Source organism: Cryptomeria japonica, chromosome 11 (genome assembly GCF_030272615.1).
Source record: "Cryptomeria japonica chromosome 11, Sugi_1.0, whole genome shotgun sequence".
NCBI lineage: Eukaryota > Viridiplantae > Streptophyta > Pinopsida > Cupressales > Cupressaceae > Cryptomeria > Cryptomeria japonica.
The window spans coordinates 582,896,554-582,912,217 of NC_081415.1; the positions used below are offsets into that span (position 1 = coordinate 582,896,554).

Here is a 15,664-nt window from a genome sequence, read left to right on the forward strand (position 1 = left end):
CCAAGGACCCCAGTTCAGAGGATGATGTGGTTGAACTTGATTACATACCCACTCCACCTTCACAAAATGATCCTGTTGCATCAGAGGCAAATAATCCTCAAATACAAAATGAGAAAGAGGCAGAGGTGAGGATCATTGGTTTGGATGGACCTGGAAATTAGGTCGAGGAGGGAGAGATTGCACCTGATCAAGGGACTGGTAAACAAAAGCTCACGCAAGAGAGCAAGCATGAGTTGCAGCAGGAAAGCAACAACAAAGATGACAACACGGTTGAGGGAGAACAGAAAGAAGATGGAACTCAAGAACCCACCAGGGCTAAAGAGCAGCCATTACTAGAGGATGCCCAGCAATTGCTCAGTGAAGTGGGAGAGAGCTCAACCGTGAGTAAAGGTTTGGATACTGCTCCCATTCCCCCTATATCTGGTCAGTTACGGATAAGCAGTGAGTCAGCTGAGGCCTCCAAAGAATAGAGTGAGAATCTAGCAATTACATCTGGATAGACCATCCCTTAGGACTGGTTAATTGTTTGTGCACAGCGGAAACCAGATGTCAAACCACCAATTAACCTGGAGGATATCTTCTCTCGAATAGGAGAAATAAAATCCAAATGCAAGAAAAGGCCGAAGACTTACTTCAAGATTACCCAAGATGACCAAAGGAATCGCACAATTCATATTGCTACCCCACCTGCACACAAACCAGCAAATCAAATTGCATTGGCTGATTACAACGTCACAACCATCCCAATAGGGCGAGCAACCAAAGAGCAGGAGAGGGAAGAATTCAAAGATTCCGTGCAAAATATGCTCAGACAGCTCGACGAAATGATCACTGAAAGAGATATGTATCGGGCTCGTGCTGAGCAAGTTGAGGGGTACATAGATCACCTATTGAAACCACTGCAACATGTCGCTGAATCCCATATTCCCCCATTGGCACTAGCACAAAAGACTACAACTGAATTTGAAGGAGTGCGTGACATGGCCAAAGCCGTCAGGGAATGGATTCAGGACATTAGGGAAAAGGGAGAGCAAATCATCAACGATGTGCGGAAAATGGCCCACAACCGAGAGACCATTCGCGTCAAGATGTTTGAAGTAAAGAGGGAATGTTTCAAGGTCCATGAGGTGGTTGGTGTGGTTCTCCCCCTCATGAGGGCTCTTTTCTAGACCCACACTCAAATTCTCATGTTGCATACTATCCTAGATCCCTACGACATCAGCACTTTCAAAGAGTGGTACTGGACTGCGAGCATGAAAAATGATATGAAAGATACCATAAATAAAGAGCAGGATGAGTGCAAGGAAATTTTGTCAAACATGAAGGATCTTGGTGAAAGGATCCTCTAGATCAATGGTCCCTGGCTGGAAGAGTAGTATGATAGATAATGAGGTACAGCCAAGGTGGGAGGATAGACTGAGAATTGATAAAGTCACGAACTCCATAGAAGACCTGGAATTTGCCAGTGAGCTACGTGCGGACATGTTGGGTTTTGAAACTCTTCGGTCGATCTAGAGTGATGGGTTGAAACATGTGGATTGCTACCTAGAGGGTACACAATACAAAATACGCCATCCTCCTATGCCCCCCAACATGGTAATGTTCCAACTGTGCATGAGATTTCAGGATTACGTTCGGGTAGAACGTGCAGCAGATTGGGACATATGGAGAGAGTACTTGCACGACGAAGTTGAATTTTTGGAGAAAGAGTCTACCTCGGGGAAGGAAAAAGTGCTTTCTTGAGAATATCTATTTCTTTCAAATTCTAAATGCACTTTTTCAACAATAAAGTTTCTTTCCAACTACCAAAGTCATTGTAAATTTTTTAGCTTTGTGCAAGTGCACTTTTTGGAGCAGCTTTATGTTTGGTAGTTGGTAGTTATTACTTACTTCATGGCTGGTGGTGATATTTTGTTTTCCATTTATGGGTATGGCCAGCCTTGTTTTAAGGGATGAATCTGGGCCACTTGTTTAAGACTTTAAGTTTAATCTTGGCCATTCATCTGTTTTGAAACCCTGCTATATAAGGGAGTTGGTTTCTCTTTTATTTTTAGTAAGAAATTGTGGATTGTTGCAAAAGCTCTGCAGAAATATATTCAGATTTAATGGAAATTGAAGTTGTTACTGTTTCATGTGAGTGCATGTTCTATTTCTTCACTCTTTAAATTTATGTATGCATTTTGCTTTACAAAATAATATGTGCAAGTTGATGTCTGATAGAAATCTTCGTTCATACCATTAAGGATTGGCTGATTGCCAGTTCCTCTTCATGGTTAGTCTGAACTTATTAATATGCTTAGTTCAGTTTTTGAACATGGAATGTATGAATCTCTCAAATTCAGTGTTTATGTTTAAAAACTTGAAAATTCATTTCCCCTTTGGAGATTGCATCAATTTTATGTAGTTGTGCAAATTGCTGGCGAAATAAAACTTGATTATTGCAAGATTTTTGTCTATCAGCTTGAAGGTGTTATTTTTAGGTAGATTAATTAAGCATTTTCTCCCTCTTTTCCCTTCCTTTTTCCCCTTTGCCAGAGTTGAAGTCCGAACAACATCGTATTAAAGCAAAATTGGATGAAATCAAAACTGTAGGATCTTAAGGAACCTGTGCGAACAAAACCAATTTTGTCTAACCGTAAGTCCCCTTTGTGTTTCCAACAAAACACATCAATTGTTGAGCTATCCTGCAATCAAGACCTGACAATCGAAACCTTGAGGTCTCCCCATTGATCAACTAAAACAGCATTAGGGATTTCCTTATCTCAAGAGAGGATAGGATACTTAGCATTCTATTTTGCGTTAATTGAAGAGAGTTGTAGCAACACGATTTTAGCCACGCCAACAGACTTAACATTCGGAACCTTGGAGTCATCTCGGTTGATCACATAATTTAACATTCGAGGAGATTTTGATCAAGAGAAGATAGAGTACCTTTGGTATTTTAATCTGTGTTGCATAGTGCATAAAAAACACATCAACAAAAATCCTATATACGAATGACCTATAGTTAAAATGTCATTCAGTGGCATATTTCTCAGAGCCACTTAGATACATGGTTATACTTAAGAAAATTTCTCCCACGATCAGTGATGGATAAGGCAAACATTAGGCACTTAGAATCAATATATGCCAATCCCATTAACTACTTGTTTCATCAGTTATGGATACTAGTATCATAGTTGGCAAACTTGCAGAGTACTAGGCGAGTTTTGAAAACTTGTCGAGTTATTCTGCTCTACGAGTTTTTCTAACTTTTACTTGCCGAGAAACTTGCCCGAGTTTTTGCAAAAACCTTGGCGAGTTTCTATAAAAATCTACAGTACACTAAAAAAAGAGGCCCAAACACGTCAAAAAATTATCTATTTTTGTTTTTTCAGGTCAGTGTCATTCTCTACATTAGAATATATACATGAAATATAACATTTAAGTATAAGAAAGAAAAAAGCTTATACTTTAAGTTATATTTCATGTATATATTGGCAGGATGTTTGAGAGTGGTTTCAAATCTCTAGGAGTAGTTATAATGCAAATTCTAGGTTTTAGAAGATCTTTTAATTTTTCAAACTTAGTCAAATTTCAATAATCAGTATGCTCCTATCAACATTCTCTCGCTCTCTCTATCTCACTCACTTTATCTGCCCCGAATTTTAGACCTATCTATCTCCCTATCACTCTTCCTCTATCCCCCTCTCTACCACACTCCATCTCACTCTCTCCTCTCTCCCCCAAGATCTAGACCTATCTCTCTACCTCTCTCTCTCTCACCCTCAGACCCCGGCAAGGGGTGCTACTCTCAACCTAATTTTAATTTGTAGATGCTTGGTGCAAAGTTGGGGTGGAAATACCCCACATCTCAAAAAAGTTGCCCTCAAAATCTTATGTCAGCCTTGTAGTTCATCCAATTGTGAGCACAATTGGAGCTTGTTTGAAGCAATCCACAGGAAGAAGAGGAGCAACTTAGCGCAAAAACGCCTCAATGACCTTGTCTTCGTGCAATATAATCTTCGATTGCACGTAAGGAAGGTAGAGGAAGTAGAAAGTGGTCCAATTGACTTGGATGATATAGATCCTTACAGTGATTGAACATCACAGGAGCAACCTCCATTGTTTTTCGAGGATGACATCACTGATTTGGAGAGGCAGGCTATGGAGGAGGGGGGTGGATTTGGTTTCACGTTGGATGTCATTGAGGAGGAAGAGGATGAAGATGAGGAGTCATTGCCAGTGCCAAAAGCAGGTGGAGACATAGCTTAATCCAGGATGGAGGATGAGCCAGCCATATCGAGGGAGGAGGCACAGTCGCACCCACTGCAGACGTCTAGGACTAGACCCTCTAGTTCTACCTCTCACCTAGTTTTTGCTAGAGCTGGGAAGAGGAAGTTGTAATTGTAATGATGTATTTACTTTTGGTTTTACAAAAACTATTTACTATTTTGCTTCCAGGCTTCCAGCCATCAACATTCCTCATGAGGATACGATTTTGTAGACACTTTGCATTTAAATATATCTAGAATCAGCTTGTTTCTTTTGTGTTCTCATTTATTGACTCATTGGATGCATCTTCTCATTAAATTTTGAAAAAAAAATGCATTTTTAATTAAATTTAAGCGTGTTTTTAAGTTGTCGAGTTTTTCACCGAGTTTTTTTTTCAGGCCTTGGCGAGTAGTTCATCTATGACTAGTATAACTCCAATCATCAGCTGCTTTTTTATCCATATCATGTGTCAAGAAATGTGTATGTCTTCCAAAACATGTTTATTTACGTCAGAGGAAACTAGGACAAATATTGTGTATATCCTCCTAGACTGAAACTACAGAAAACATTTGGATTCTGTAGGATATGAACCTAGCATACATATTTAATGGTTGAATTGTCTACTAAACCAAACATAACAGTAAAACATGCTCATATTTCTACACAAACGTCATTTATTTTATGCAGCTGTGCTTTCTCATGCACTGCTAGCATTCTGCATGCTTCATTTCCACATTAAAGGAAGTGCATACATCAATTATAGCTTAAATGTGCCTGCATAATCATAAGCATTAGTTATATTTCGAAGAATTTACAGTAGGCACAGATCAATTGATATATAGACTCGATTCATCAATTCCATGATTGCATGAATAATAAAAACACATTTTCATATTAAAAGTGCAGTCTTCCGTATCAGATGTAATGTCACCTTTTCATTGAATCAACACATGGGATCCACAAGCCCGTTTCTATACTTCTCAATGGGCGAGGGATGATTGCTAGAGGATAATATATTGGTGAGGATCGGTTTCATTCATTTGTCTTTGGTATTTTTATTTTATGAGTTATAGACCATTTTCTATATTTTAGGGGCATTTCCTGCATTTTAGGCAGTCAATTGGAGGCAGGACCCTCAACATCAGTCTCCTCGTGGAAGATTTACCCTCCGGGAACCTTTTTACTAGTATCATTCTTCATTTCCTTGATGATTAAGGATCAAGTGTACATATCTATCATATGTATCGTGGGAAAAGCTTATTCCTATTTCTTAGGGCTTCTGGAGGGCTGCTGGTACAGGCCCATGTCATGCAACCTGTTGTTAGATCTGAGTGAGTCAGTTGTTTATAATGCTTTATCTCAAGTCTTTCTGGTGAGTGTTTCTCAAGCTATGATTTATTTACTGATGAGGCCTTAAGATTTATCGGCTACTTGAGCAAGTTTAATGTTATTAGAGTGGTGCCATGTTATGTGGTATTTGATTATTAAGTATCAATAGTGTCATATCAAATAAGCATAATCTTTATTCGTTGATACTTATACAAGGTACCTGGGGTTGGAAACATGTCAATAAATATATAGAACTGCCCAGCTTTAAGAGTATCATTCTATTCATCTTATTTCACATATTTCAAACCTAGAAAGGATGGCTACATGAGGGAGCACTCATCTACCGATTCAGGGACAAAAACCCTTGAATCCAGAGATGAAAGGACAAAACCATTCTCATATCTTGTGAATGATCTCATCCAGGGGTTGCATTGAGCTGAAAGCATTGTCTTTTCTATTGGTAGACTAAACTGTGGAGCAGCTGGAGCAGCATCATACAACAGCATCAGTTCTGATTTGGGAAAGATCTTTCAGCAAGTGATTGAGTCCTAATTAGTTCTATATTATTATGATTTGACAGATGTAATCCAGCAGCTTTTATCAATAAAATACAGCTCAAGATTATTATTAAGGTTTACTTCTATGTTACTACTGTTGTTTGTAATTAGGGCGGCGGATTCCAACTGCCTTGGGCAACATTGGAATCCGCCTAAGGGGGCCAGCCCCTTCTCCAACACATAAGGGCTGGGCCCTATACCTCCACGCCTCACCTCCACGCTTCACTAAAATCTACATGCCTCATGATAGGGCCTATCCTAACTTCGCATTAAGCAATTTAGTGGATTAAATAATTAAAAGGTTTTATTACTTTGCAAGGCCGACATACTAAAAGGGTTCGCTCCACATATAAATGAGCATTCAACCCTCATCACAAATCATTAATTCAAGCATTCACTTCATGTGAAATATACAAGTCTGGATAATGCGAACCCCAGGAAGAAAGTCTACATCTGCACATACAGAAGTCATATCTGTCATATCAGCAATTTGAATCTGCCAGTTGAGGTGTGAACTCCATCATCAGAAGAAAGCGAACTTAGTGAAGATAGTGCGAATTCCTTGAGGGTCTGCAAATCTGGGTTAAAGGAGCAGCAAGCCATCAGCAATCAACACACATATGACAGTCAACCAATCTGCCATTCTTTCTGTGACAGCAACTTCTACTTCTACAAGTTCTTGAGATAAGTATTGTAATGATTGCATAACCATAATCCATAATCAGATCCCAGGATCTTTTCTGGCTGGGTTTTTCCTCCTAGGAGGTTTTCCCAGGGTAACTGTGTCTTGTCTTTATTTCATTCTTTTCTTCACAGTGTTTAAATCTGAAACTATAAATCTCCTTACTAATTAACCTAATTAGTAAACAAATTCTGATTCTCTGATTTTAGTTAATCTGAAAGTGTTAAAATTAACAACTACGTCGTCAGGGGCTGTGCCCAGATTTGCGTCTAGCTCATACCTAGTCCAGATCTTGGTCTGATATCTCAAGAGATCTGTACAAGGTGCACTGAAACGTCTATGGGTTTGTCCAGGATGAATCTAGGAAAAACCTTACATAACCTTATAGAGAAGTTCATAAAATTGAAAAAATAGAGCTGTGATTTAACAAAAAAGACCCCAGAAATTATTTGTTCAAGTTTGAAGATGGTGTCAATGTTCCATTCACCCATGACCATACTCACAACCATTGGTCAGTTTGTCTACTATATTTCCTCTACACAATTTGAAATATATAGCATACATGGAGACTGAACACAGTAGCCTGAAACTGTGTTTAGTCTGTTGTCTTTCATCTACACCGTTGGTCACCAGTATGGTGTTAGTTGGGACTTCCATCCATAACTCGTCGGCATCCACTGTCACCTATCATCTGGGTTTTAAAGTAGTACCCACACTTTTAACTAGCATTCACTAAAGTGTCTCAAATTTCCAAATGTGTAAGGTGCATATCCATTGCAAAGAAATAAATATGTTTATTAGGAAATTTAAGCCACTTTAGGTAATTCTAACTTAAATCAAGACTATTATTAAATGGAATAGTGAAGGGTTTTTTTCTTTTATGACTATTATTAAATTGTGACGGGTTTTTAGAAAATTGATGATAATTTATATATTTATTATGATTTAAATATAGATGTTTCTTAGATTTACTTTGTTAGAATATTGGTGTAGCAAATTGTTCTTTTCTTTCCTGGCATCATTTTGGTTTAATAATATATATATATATATGGCATCACATTAGATCTCATCAATCCAAAATTATCAAATTAGCAAACAAATTTATACAGTAAACTGATTTTGAACCATTACCTTCATATTTCAGAATGCTTCGCTGAAAGGTGGGATTGGCCTGCACAGTTTAAAGAGAACTCAGACAAGAAATGTCTCATTGTAACCATTAGTTATAACCTGGATCCAACAATTAGATTTTACCCAGGAAAAAAGCAGTTAAGTTACCTTGCGCAAGCGTTTGAATTTTGCTTCATTTGGATGTTCCATTATATTCCTATTAAAGAAGAACATAAGCTTCAATCAAAATGCAGGCCATAGTATATGATTGAAAAACAGATAAAAGACATTTTTGCAATGCAATACTGTTATCATCCAGCTGTTTAAAACATTTGCATACAAAAAGCTTATACAGAAAGAAAATTTCAGAAAATCACCTTAGAATTGTGAACAATGTCCGGATTACAGAAGAAAACTCAAGAGGTGACACCTGGTTTTTAAGCCTTTGTATGGCTTCTTGAAGACGCACACATGTAGCAGATGTGGATTCTTCAATTAATCTCAAATCTGCACTGTCAATTCCAACAGTTATGGTTGGGCTAGAGTCAATATTTTCATGACGCATTTCAATAGGAGAACTCTCATGCAAATTGTTTTTGACTGAATCATCTGGGTCTGGTTCAGTTCTAGTTTTACTTTTTTGGCAATCATTAGGATCAGGTTCAACAACAGTTTTCAGTATACTACCAGGAGGGCCCTGCTGGCAATCATCAGGATCAGGTTCAGCCATAGTTTCACTTTTTTGAGAGTCATCAGGATCAGGTTCGGCCAGAGTTTTACTTTCTTGACAATCATCAGGATCAGGTTCAGCCATAGTTTTACTTTGTTGACAATCATCAGGATCAGGTTCCGCTATAGTTTCACTTTGCCCATGATCATCAGGATTGGGTCCAGCCATAGTTTCACTTTTCATGTGGTCATCATCAGGATCAGGTTCGGCCATAATTTCATTTTTCAAATGGTCATCAGGATCAGGTTCAGCCATTGTTTCACTTTCCATGTGGTCATCAGGATCAGGTTCAGCCATAATTTCACTTTTCAGATGGTCATCAGGATCAGGTTCAGCCATAGTTTCACTTTTAATGTGGTCATCAGGATCAGGTTCAGCCTTAGTTTCACTTTTCATGTGGTCATCAGGCTCAGGTTCAACCATAATTTCACTTTTCAGCTGATCAGGATCAGGTTCGGCCATAGTTTCACCTATCACATGGTCATCAGGATCTGGTTTGGCCATAATTTCACTTTTCCAATAATTGGCAGGATCATGTTCAGTCATGGCATCAACTTCTAGGCAGTCATCCAGATCTGGCTCTTCCCTCACATCAATTTCTAGACAGTCATTGAGATCAGATCCAACCATAGCATGATCATCTAAACAGTCATCAGGATCAGGTTCAACAATGGTTTCAGATTGAACAATATTGACACAATCTTGCGAACTATCTGGATCGGGTTCTTCCCACATTTTCTGATCAGCATCAAGGTTCTGCATTATGCAATCATTTGACTCTCTATCATCTGGATCTGGTTCTGAATAAGCTACATCAACCCCAATCACATTAGAATTTCTAACACGACTAAGTGCTGCAGCTACTGCAGAACCACGAGCTTCTACAAATACATGCAAAGGATTTCCTCCAAGCTTATGAATATTATATGTCTCATCAAAAGAATCGAACTCGTCTGTATCATATGTCTTCCTCGATCCATTCAGTGTCCTGCTACGTGATTTTGTCCAATCCAATGCAATAGCTTCTTCATTCAACTGCAACATTTTATATATTTGATTAGGTCAAAATTCTTAAGCCACAAACTGTTATAGCTTGAAAGAAAGATATGTTATTCTTCTTATATTACCTGTTTATCTAAAGCATGGAAGTTTGCATCATGTTCTGAGTGCACCATATGAGCCTAGACGACATAGCAACAATGTGAGATGTGACAAGGAATAAATACAGATGCAAACAAATCACAAACATTCTGCTGACAAACTTACAAGTTCATGCAGTAAAGTTTTTTTAATGCTCTCATACTTCCTGAAGCCCTTAAGATCATCTGTTCTTAGCCGTAATGATATTTCCTCTCCATGATTCTGATGAATGCCAGTTGATACAAAAATTGAAAAACGAGAGGTAAGATAAAAATACTAAGTTTAGATTGATTTTAACCCATTTTTGCATTTACATACAGTTTGAGCCAGATTTATAAGTCTATGCTTCAATGCTATTCAACAGAAAACAGGCTGAGATCATCTACCTTGTTAAATCCTAGAATACATTTAGGACTGATCCCTACGTACCCCTCTGGTGCCATCTCTGTCATGATTCCTACATGCCAATGATGCTACAAAAAAAATGATTCAAATAAGACATAATACCAGTAACTTCAGAAAATACACATACTTTAAGGTTGCAATTTTTTCTAATACCTTATTCATGATAGCAACTATGCCTGGATCACTGGCAAGTGTATGCATGATTGCTAGTGCCTTCGCTGCAGGAGGGTTTAACTGCCATAAAAGAGCCATTAATTGTGTAAATAGCACGCATTGTTATGTAAGATTTTTTTCTCACGGCCATGAATCTCCAAAGACTCATTTAAAAAGCTCATCTAAATCTCCCAAAACACAAATAAATGGCACTCCAACTTTTTATATTAAACCTGCTAGTATGTTAGCATCTACGTAGACACCCTTTATTAAAGAGCTAAGAAACTCTCTGAAACTTTTACAAAGAAGAATAATTGTTAATGCACAATAGCCATTTTCCAAGGAATTTGGAAAGTAAAAATGATTCTTTACAATATGCATCCTGAGACATAAATGTTGATGCATGAATGCATAACTTATTTTCATGTGCTGACAAATCGACCTTCATGCTATACAGTGATTCTAAGGATAGATTTCATTGTTACCTGCCAGATATAAAATATCTACATACATCCAAAAGAGCAGACAGTGTTGAATTTCAGAAATCTTGCAAGACATGAACTTCACATGATGGATAAAAAATGAAATAATTAATAGATATCTACGTGTATCTCCCAAGTGTTCCACAGAATTCCACACCCCTCCCCAGATCTACTCATGAAACTTCAAAACTAGTTTGAAGGTTTTTGCATTTAAACTAATGTCACAGTACAAGGTAATTTTCACAAACGTGGGATAAATGCTAAAGTGATCAAATAAAAGATAAAAGACAAAGCAGCTACTATACAGGTAGTACATACCTCAATCCCAGGAAGCTGAAGGGTACGAAAGCTGCTGAAAATGTAAGGCCCTGGAGGCAACTTCCGAGGAACCCCGTGTGCATTTGCCCTGAGTTGCTTTGCTTTCCTCTCCTCCTCAGAAAAACCAACTATCCTCTGATCAGACTTTGTAGAGTGAGAAACCTCCTCAACTTCTGCTGAAAACACCCCCATCATTCTAACAGTTCGACCCTGCATTAATGATGAGCAGCCTTTGAGTCAACCTAAATTACAGCTGTGAAGCGTTTGAAAAAATGTGATGCATTAAGACTAGTAGTCATATAAAAATTTGATATGTTGTGTGTTGCACAGTAACATGGGATGCATCTTGTGATCTACCTGGAAAAATAAAACATGGCATGTTCAGAAAGGATTTGGTAAATTGTGAAGGATAAGATTACTTTTTGTGGCCAGGTTGAAATCTTTGCAGTATTGTACCACTGCTCAGATATCTAAAATACAGCTCTATTCAATTCCAAGAGGTATCAACGTCAAGGCACCCATCTTATTTTATTTTTATAATAAATAAACCCCAAATTTAAGATAGGTGCCTCCCGGTTATATACCTTTTGGTACTCAACAATGAGCTGTATTTTAAGATGTCTGAGATACTAGGAAAAGGTATCCCGTATCCAAGCAAAGCCCTTAAATAATATAAAAAATAGAATTCATACATATGCCCTTTCATGCCAGTTAACACCTTAGACCAACTCAATCGTTTTGAACCATAATGTAATACACTATGTGAATGAAAACTATAAAAATTAAACTTCTTACAGCAGCCATACAAAACTATGGGTGTCGCCACATCCCAACATTGTGTTTACAGTATAGTGGGTCGATTCAAGTGCCTTTATATATGTGTTAAATTAATAAATGTAATGTAGCCGATTGTTTTCTTATATTTTTATTTCCTGCCATTAGTTGAAATCTGTTTAAACCCTTACAAGTGTGAATGTCTATATTAATTATGATTCTCATGATGATGGTGAACTGGAAGCAGGGCACCATCAAGTGAGACTGTGAACATCCCAAGAAAGTTTTGACATGAGAGATAGCCCTTGAATGTGGCTTCTTAGTGCAAACGGTTTCCTTTATTTCAAGGTGGACTTCTCCACATGCTTAACAAAACAAACAGTTGGCTCAATGTAACAAACCTCAGTAATACCCGTTTCTGCCAGACGCACATTTCCATGGTTATCTGAGAAAGGAACAAGAGATACCGAACCCGACTGTTTGCTCTGGGGAACAAGCAGTCGCATGGTTTCGGGTTTAACATTGGTCAATTCCTTCAGTTTCACACCTAATTCCCCTACAGTGCATCCTGCTTTCTCTGTTAATTCCAAGGTCTTGCCCCTCCAAACCACACGCACTTTGATTTCTCTAGCCATTGTGTCCTCCATTAATGCAATTCCAATACTCCCAACTAAAAATCTCTCCTCTGCATACAAATTCAGCTCACATATGTAGAAAAACATTAGATAAATTCAGTTGATGGCAATAAGAGCATAAACAGAGAAGAAAACCAGAAACCCTCACAAATAACAACCCAAAAAAATGGGTTAACTAACATTACCCGTTGGCTATTTTCTCAATGTTTGTGAGACAATGTTAAAAATGACGATTTGCCTTGATATGTATAAAACAATCTTTTTTTGACAGTAACCGACAACAATAATAGCCATAAAAACAAAACATTAGCTTTCGTCCTTTCTTCAATGATGGTCCAGTAGAGCGAACATAAAAGGATTGGAAACTAATCATACCAAGCAATTGATCAAGTACAATGAAATAATCTAGAATATTAAAACATTGTCATCTGAAGCAAATTTTTTCTTAAAAATTCAACTTTGAAATAAAAAACACAAATTCGATACTTTAAAAATGATGCAGACAAAAGGGTCGAGCAACAAGGCAGAGGTAAGGGCAACAGAGGAGGAGCAACTGTACTTATGTAAAGAGGAACACTGCTGCGGAAATGGTCAAGCTGGCAGCTGAGGATTCGATGCAGATGGAGGACGTGGCCTCCCATGGCTTTGATGGAGAGAGCCTATGGCCTTCCTCTCATGTGCTAGCACGGTAATCAGAAAAATTATATATATGGGTGATTAAAATGAATTTTCGCCATGTTAGGTTGCAACTGCCCCTGGGAGGAGTTGGCAGCTAAGGCTTTGGTTGCAGATGGAGGATATGTCCTCGGGTGCAATTGGAGAGAAAACTGGACCACTTCCTCGCGAGCTAACATTATAATCAGCAAATTTGAATGAACGTGGTGGCTAAATAAAGTATTCTCGCCACATTTGGTTATAATTGGCTCTGTACTGTAGAAATTCTGAGGTCTAGTCCCTTTTTCTTTTGGAACCCTATTGACGGGTGTCCAAGCTCCCACAGACAGAGGGGTAGCATTTTACTTTTCTTGACGAGGGTTTCCCACAAAACCCTTGCTTATCGATAAAAAACAATTACATAAAATTTTAAGCTTCCTGTTCCTGAATCTTACAATAATTAAGAATCCTATTTACAGGAAAGCTGTTCGTCCCTACTCATCACAAAACCAGCGCAGAAAGACATTGCAGAAGAAGAGAAGAAACCCATCTGTTATTTTGATAATTTAAACTAAAATAGTCAAACTTAAACATTTAGATCAGTAGATTCAGTACACCGAATATCGGTCAACAAAATTCAATAACAAGACCACTATAACCTACCCAAATTTCAGCCTGCACAAACCTGACTGATAGAGTGCGAATTTATAAGCAAAATTGAAGACATACCTGGTACCAACAATTTATGTTGTTCGATCACAGTTCATATTATTGCGCGATATATTTCTATTCAAAGTTTCGGCAAATTCCTCTGAATGGCTGAACGTCGACCAATTCTATTATTGCACACCCTGCACCATTCCAAAAGAACTTATTTAGAACTACTGGAATATTCATAATGACGTAACTGATGACGTTAGCCTCACTAATAAAAATAAATATTATGTCAATGATTATGATACCAAAATATATTCTGTGTATTGTTTTTTATAAAGCTAAATTATATACTAAACCAATCACATGTTAAGCCTGCCGTGGTTTACCATAATGTTGCTTGATTTCTTTTTTCTCAATAAAACACTTACCTTTTCATAAACCTTAAATCCTCATTCACCTTCAAAGGTTAATATAGATTAGGATGGACTAAAAAGTAAAGCACCTAGCACTTCACACTCTTGATAAGGATCTAGGGTCTATTTTTGGACACTCAAAAGCTTTTAAATAGAACATGTATCACAAATCCCTATTATTACTGCAATCTACATTTATAAGTAGGGTTTTACATGCACCTACAACTTATTTACGGAGTTTGTTATTGAATTAGCTTAGGGATATGATTATGGTAGATCCTCAAATGTGTCTCAAGTACTATTTTTGTATCTCTTTTATACATTGCAAATATAAGAGAAAGTATAGAAGAATTTGTTTGTCATAGCAAGTCTATTGAAAAATCGTATCGTTCATCATTGTGATAGTACAAGAAGATGTGTTTTTACAAGAAGACATCACATTAATGTACGAGACTCTAGTACATCCAAGTGACACTACCATCCACAATTAAACAAGATCATGCTAACTAGGACGTGGTTGAACCATTCTATTGCCTTTGAGAGCATTATCATATAAGTTCCAAAATATGGACCTAATAGTTATTAAACCAATTTTCCTTCATTCAAAATGTGTTAGTTATATTAACTCATCTCTTCCATAAAGGTCTCTCAGTACTTTAAGTTGTCTATGAAAGTTCATTATCGTCCAACCTTAATTAAGTCAAAATTCAACACTCCAAAAAAAATTATAGCTAACCTTGGTCATAGATGATTTGGAATTGAATTTGGTACTCTTAAATTGTTGCAAAATTATCAAAGCTGTCTTAAAACCATGAAACTTTAAAGTCATTATGGATGTGTTTACAAGTTTGGCAAAACTATTATGAGTAGAGATTCGAAACTTTAATGTTGTTTGAAAGGATTTTAAGATGGAGTCGTGCGCGAGGAGCTGTTGTGCTTGGTCTAGGGCATCGATGCCCTAGCGTGTGAGTTGCGTATGCGTGCTGGTGCATTGGTGGGAGGGAGGTGTGTGTTGGTGCGTTGGTGGGAGGGAGGTGTGTGCTAGTGCGTCGGTGGGAGGAAGGTGTGTGTTGGTGCAGGGAGGGGTTGATCTCGGGGTTGCAGGTGCTGGGGGAGGTTTGGTGGCTGCGAGTGGTGTGTTGGTGTTGCGTGAGGTAGGGGCTTGGGGCTTCCTACAGTTGCGTAGTCTGCCTGTGGGGAAGGGCGGTGGGGGTCTGATCTACCATGTGGTGGAGCGTGGAAGGGGGGTGTTTGGTTCCTTGCAGGGGTTCGTCGAGCCCTTGCTCATTTCTTTTTGAGGTGTGGGCTTTTCGCGAGGTGTTATGTCTAGTATTGGTGGAGAGACCTCGAAGGCATCTCCCGATATGGATT

The 15,664-nt window shown here is 38.1% G+C and overlaps 1 protein-coding gene across 5 annotated transcripts in view; it reads right to left on the reverse strand.

The window, feature by feature from the left end:
- Positions 1-14,109, reverse strand: part of LOC131072911 (uncharacterized) — a 34,792-nt gene extending 20,683 nt beyond the window's left edge. Inside the window, exons 1-11 of one of the 5 annotated variants that reach the window (XM_058009207.2) lie at positions 13,953-14,109; positions 12,336-12,619; positions 11,161-11,370; positions 10,361-10,441; positions 10,189-10,275; positions 9,929-10,024; positions 9,790-9,843; positions 8,653-9,697; positions 8,310-8,592; positions 8,101-8,149; positions 7,954-7,993 (exon numbers count right to left, since the gene is read on the reverse strand). In XM_058009207.2, coding sequence (XP_057865190.2) covers positions 7,954-7,993; positions 8,101-8,149; positions 8,310-8,592; positions 8,653-9,697; positions 9,790-9,843; positions 9,929-10,024; positions 10,189-10,275; positions 10,361-10,441; positions 11,161-11,370; positions 12,336-12,581 — 2,191 coding nt within the window. In that variant the 5' untranslated portion in view covers positions 12,582-12,619; positions 13,953-14,109. Of the gene's footprint in view, positions 1-7,953; positions 7,994-8,100; positions 8,150-8,309; positions 9,698-9,789; positions 9,844-9,928; positions 10,025-10,188; positions 10,276-10,360; positions 10,442-11,160; positions 11,371-12,335; positions 12,620-13,886 lie in introns of all 5 variants that reach the window. The other 4 variants (XM_058009204.2, XM_058009205.2, XM_058009206.2 and 1 more) reach the window with 4 other exon arrangements.
- Between the last annotated feature and the right edge of the window lie 1,555 nt (positions 14,110-15,664).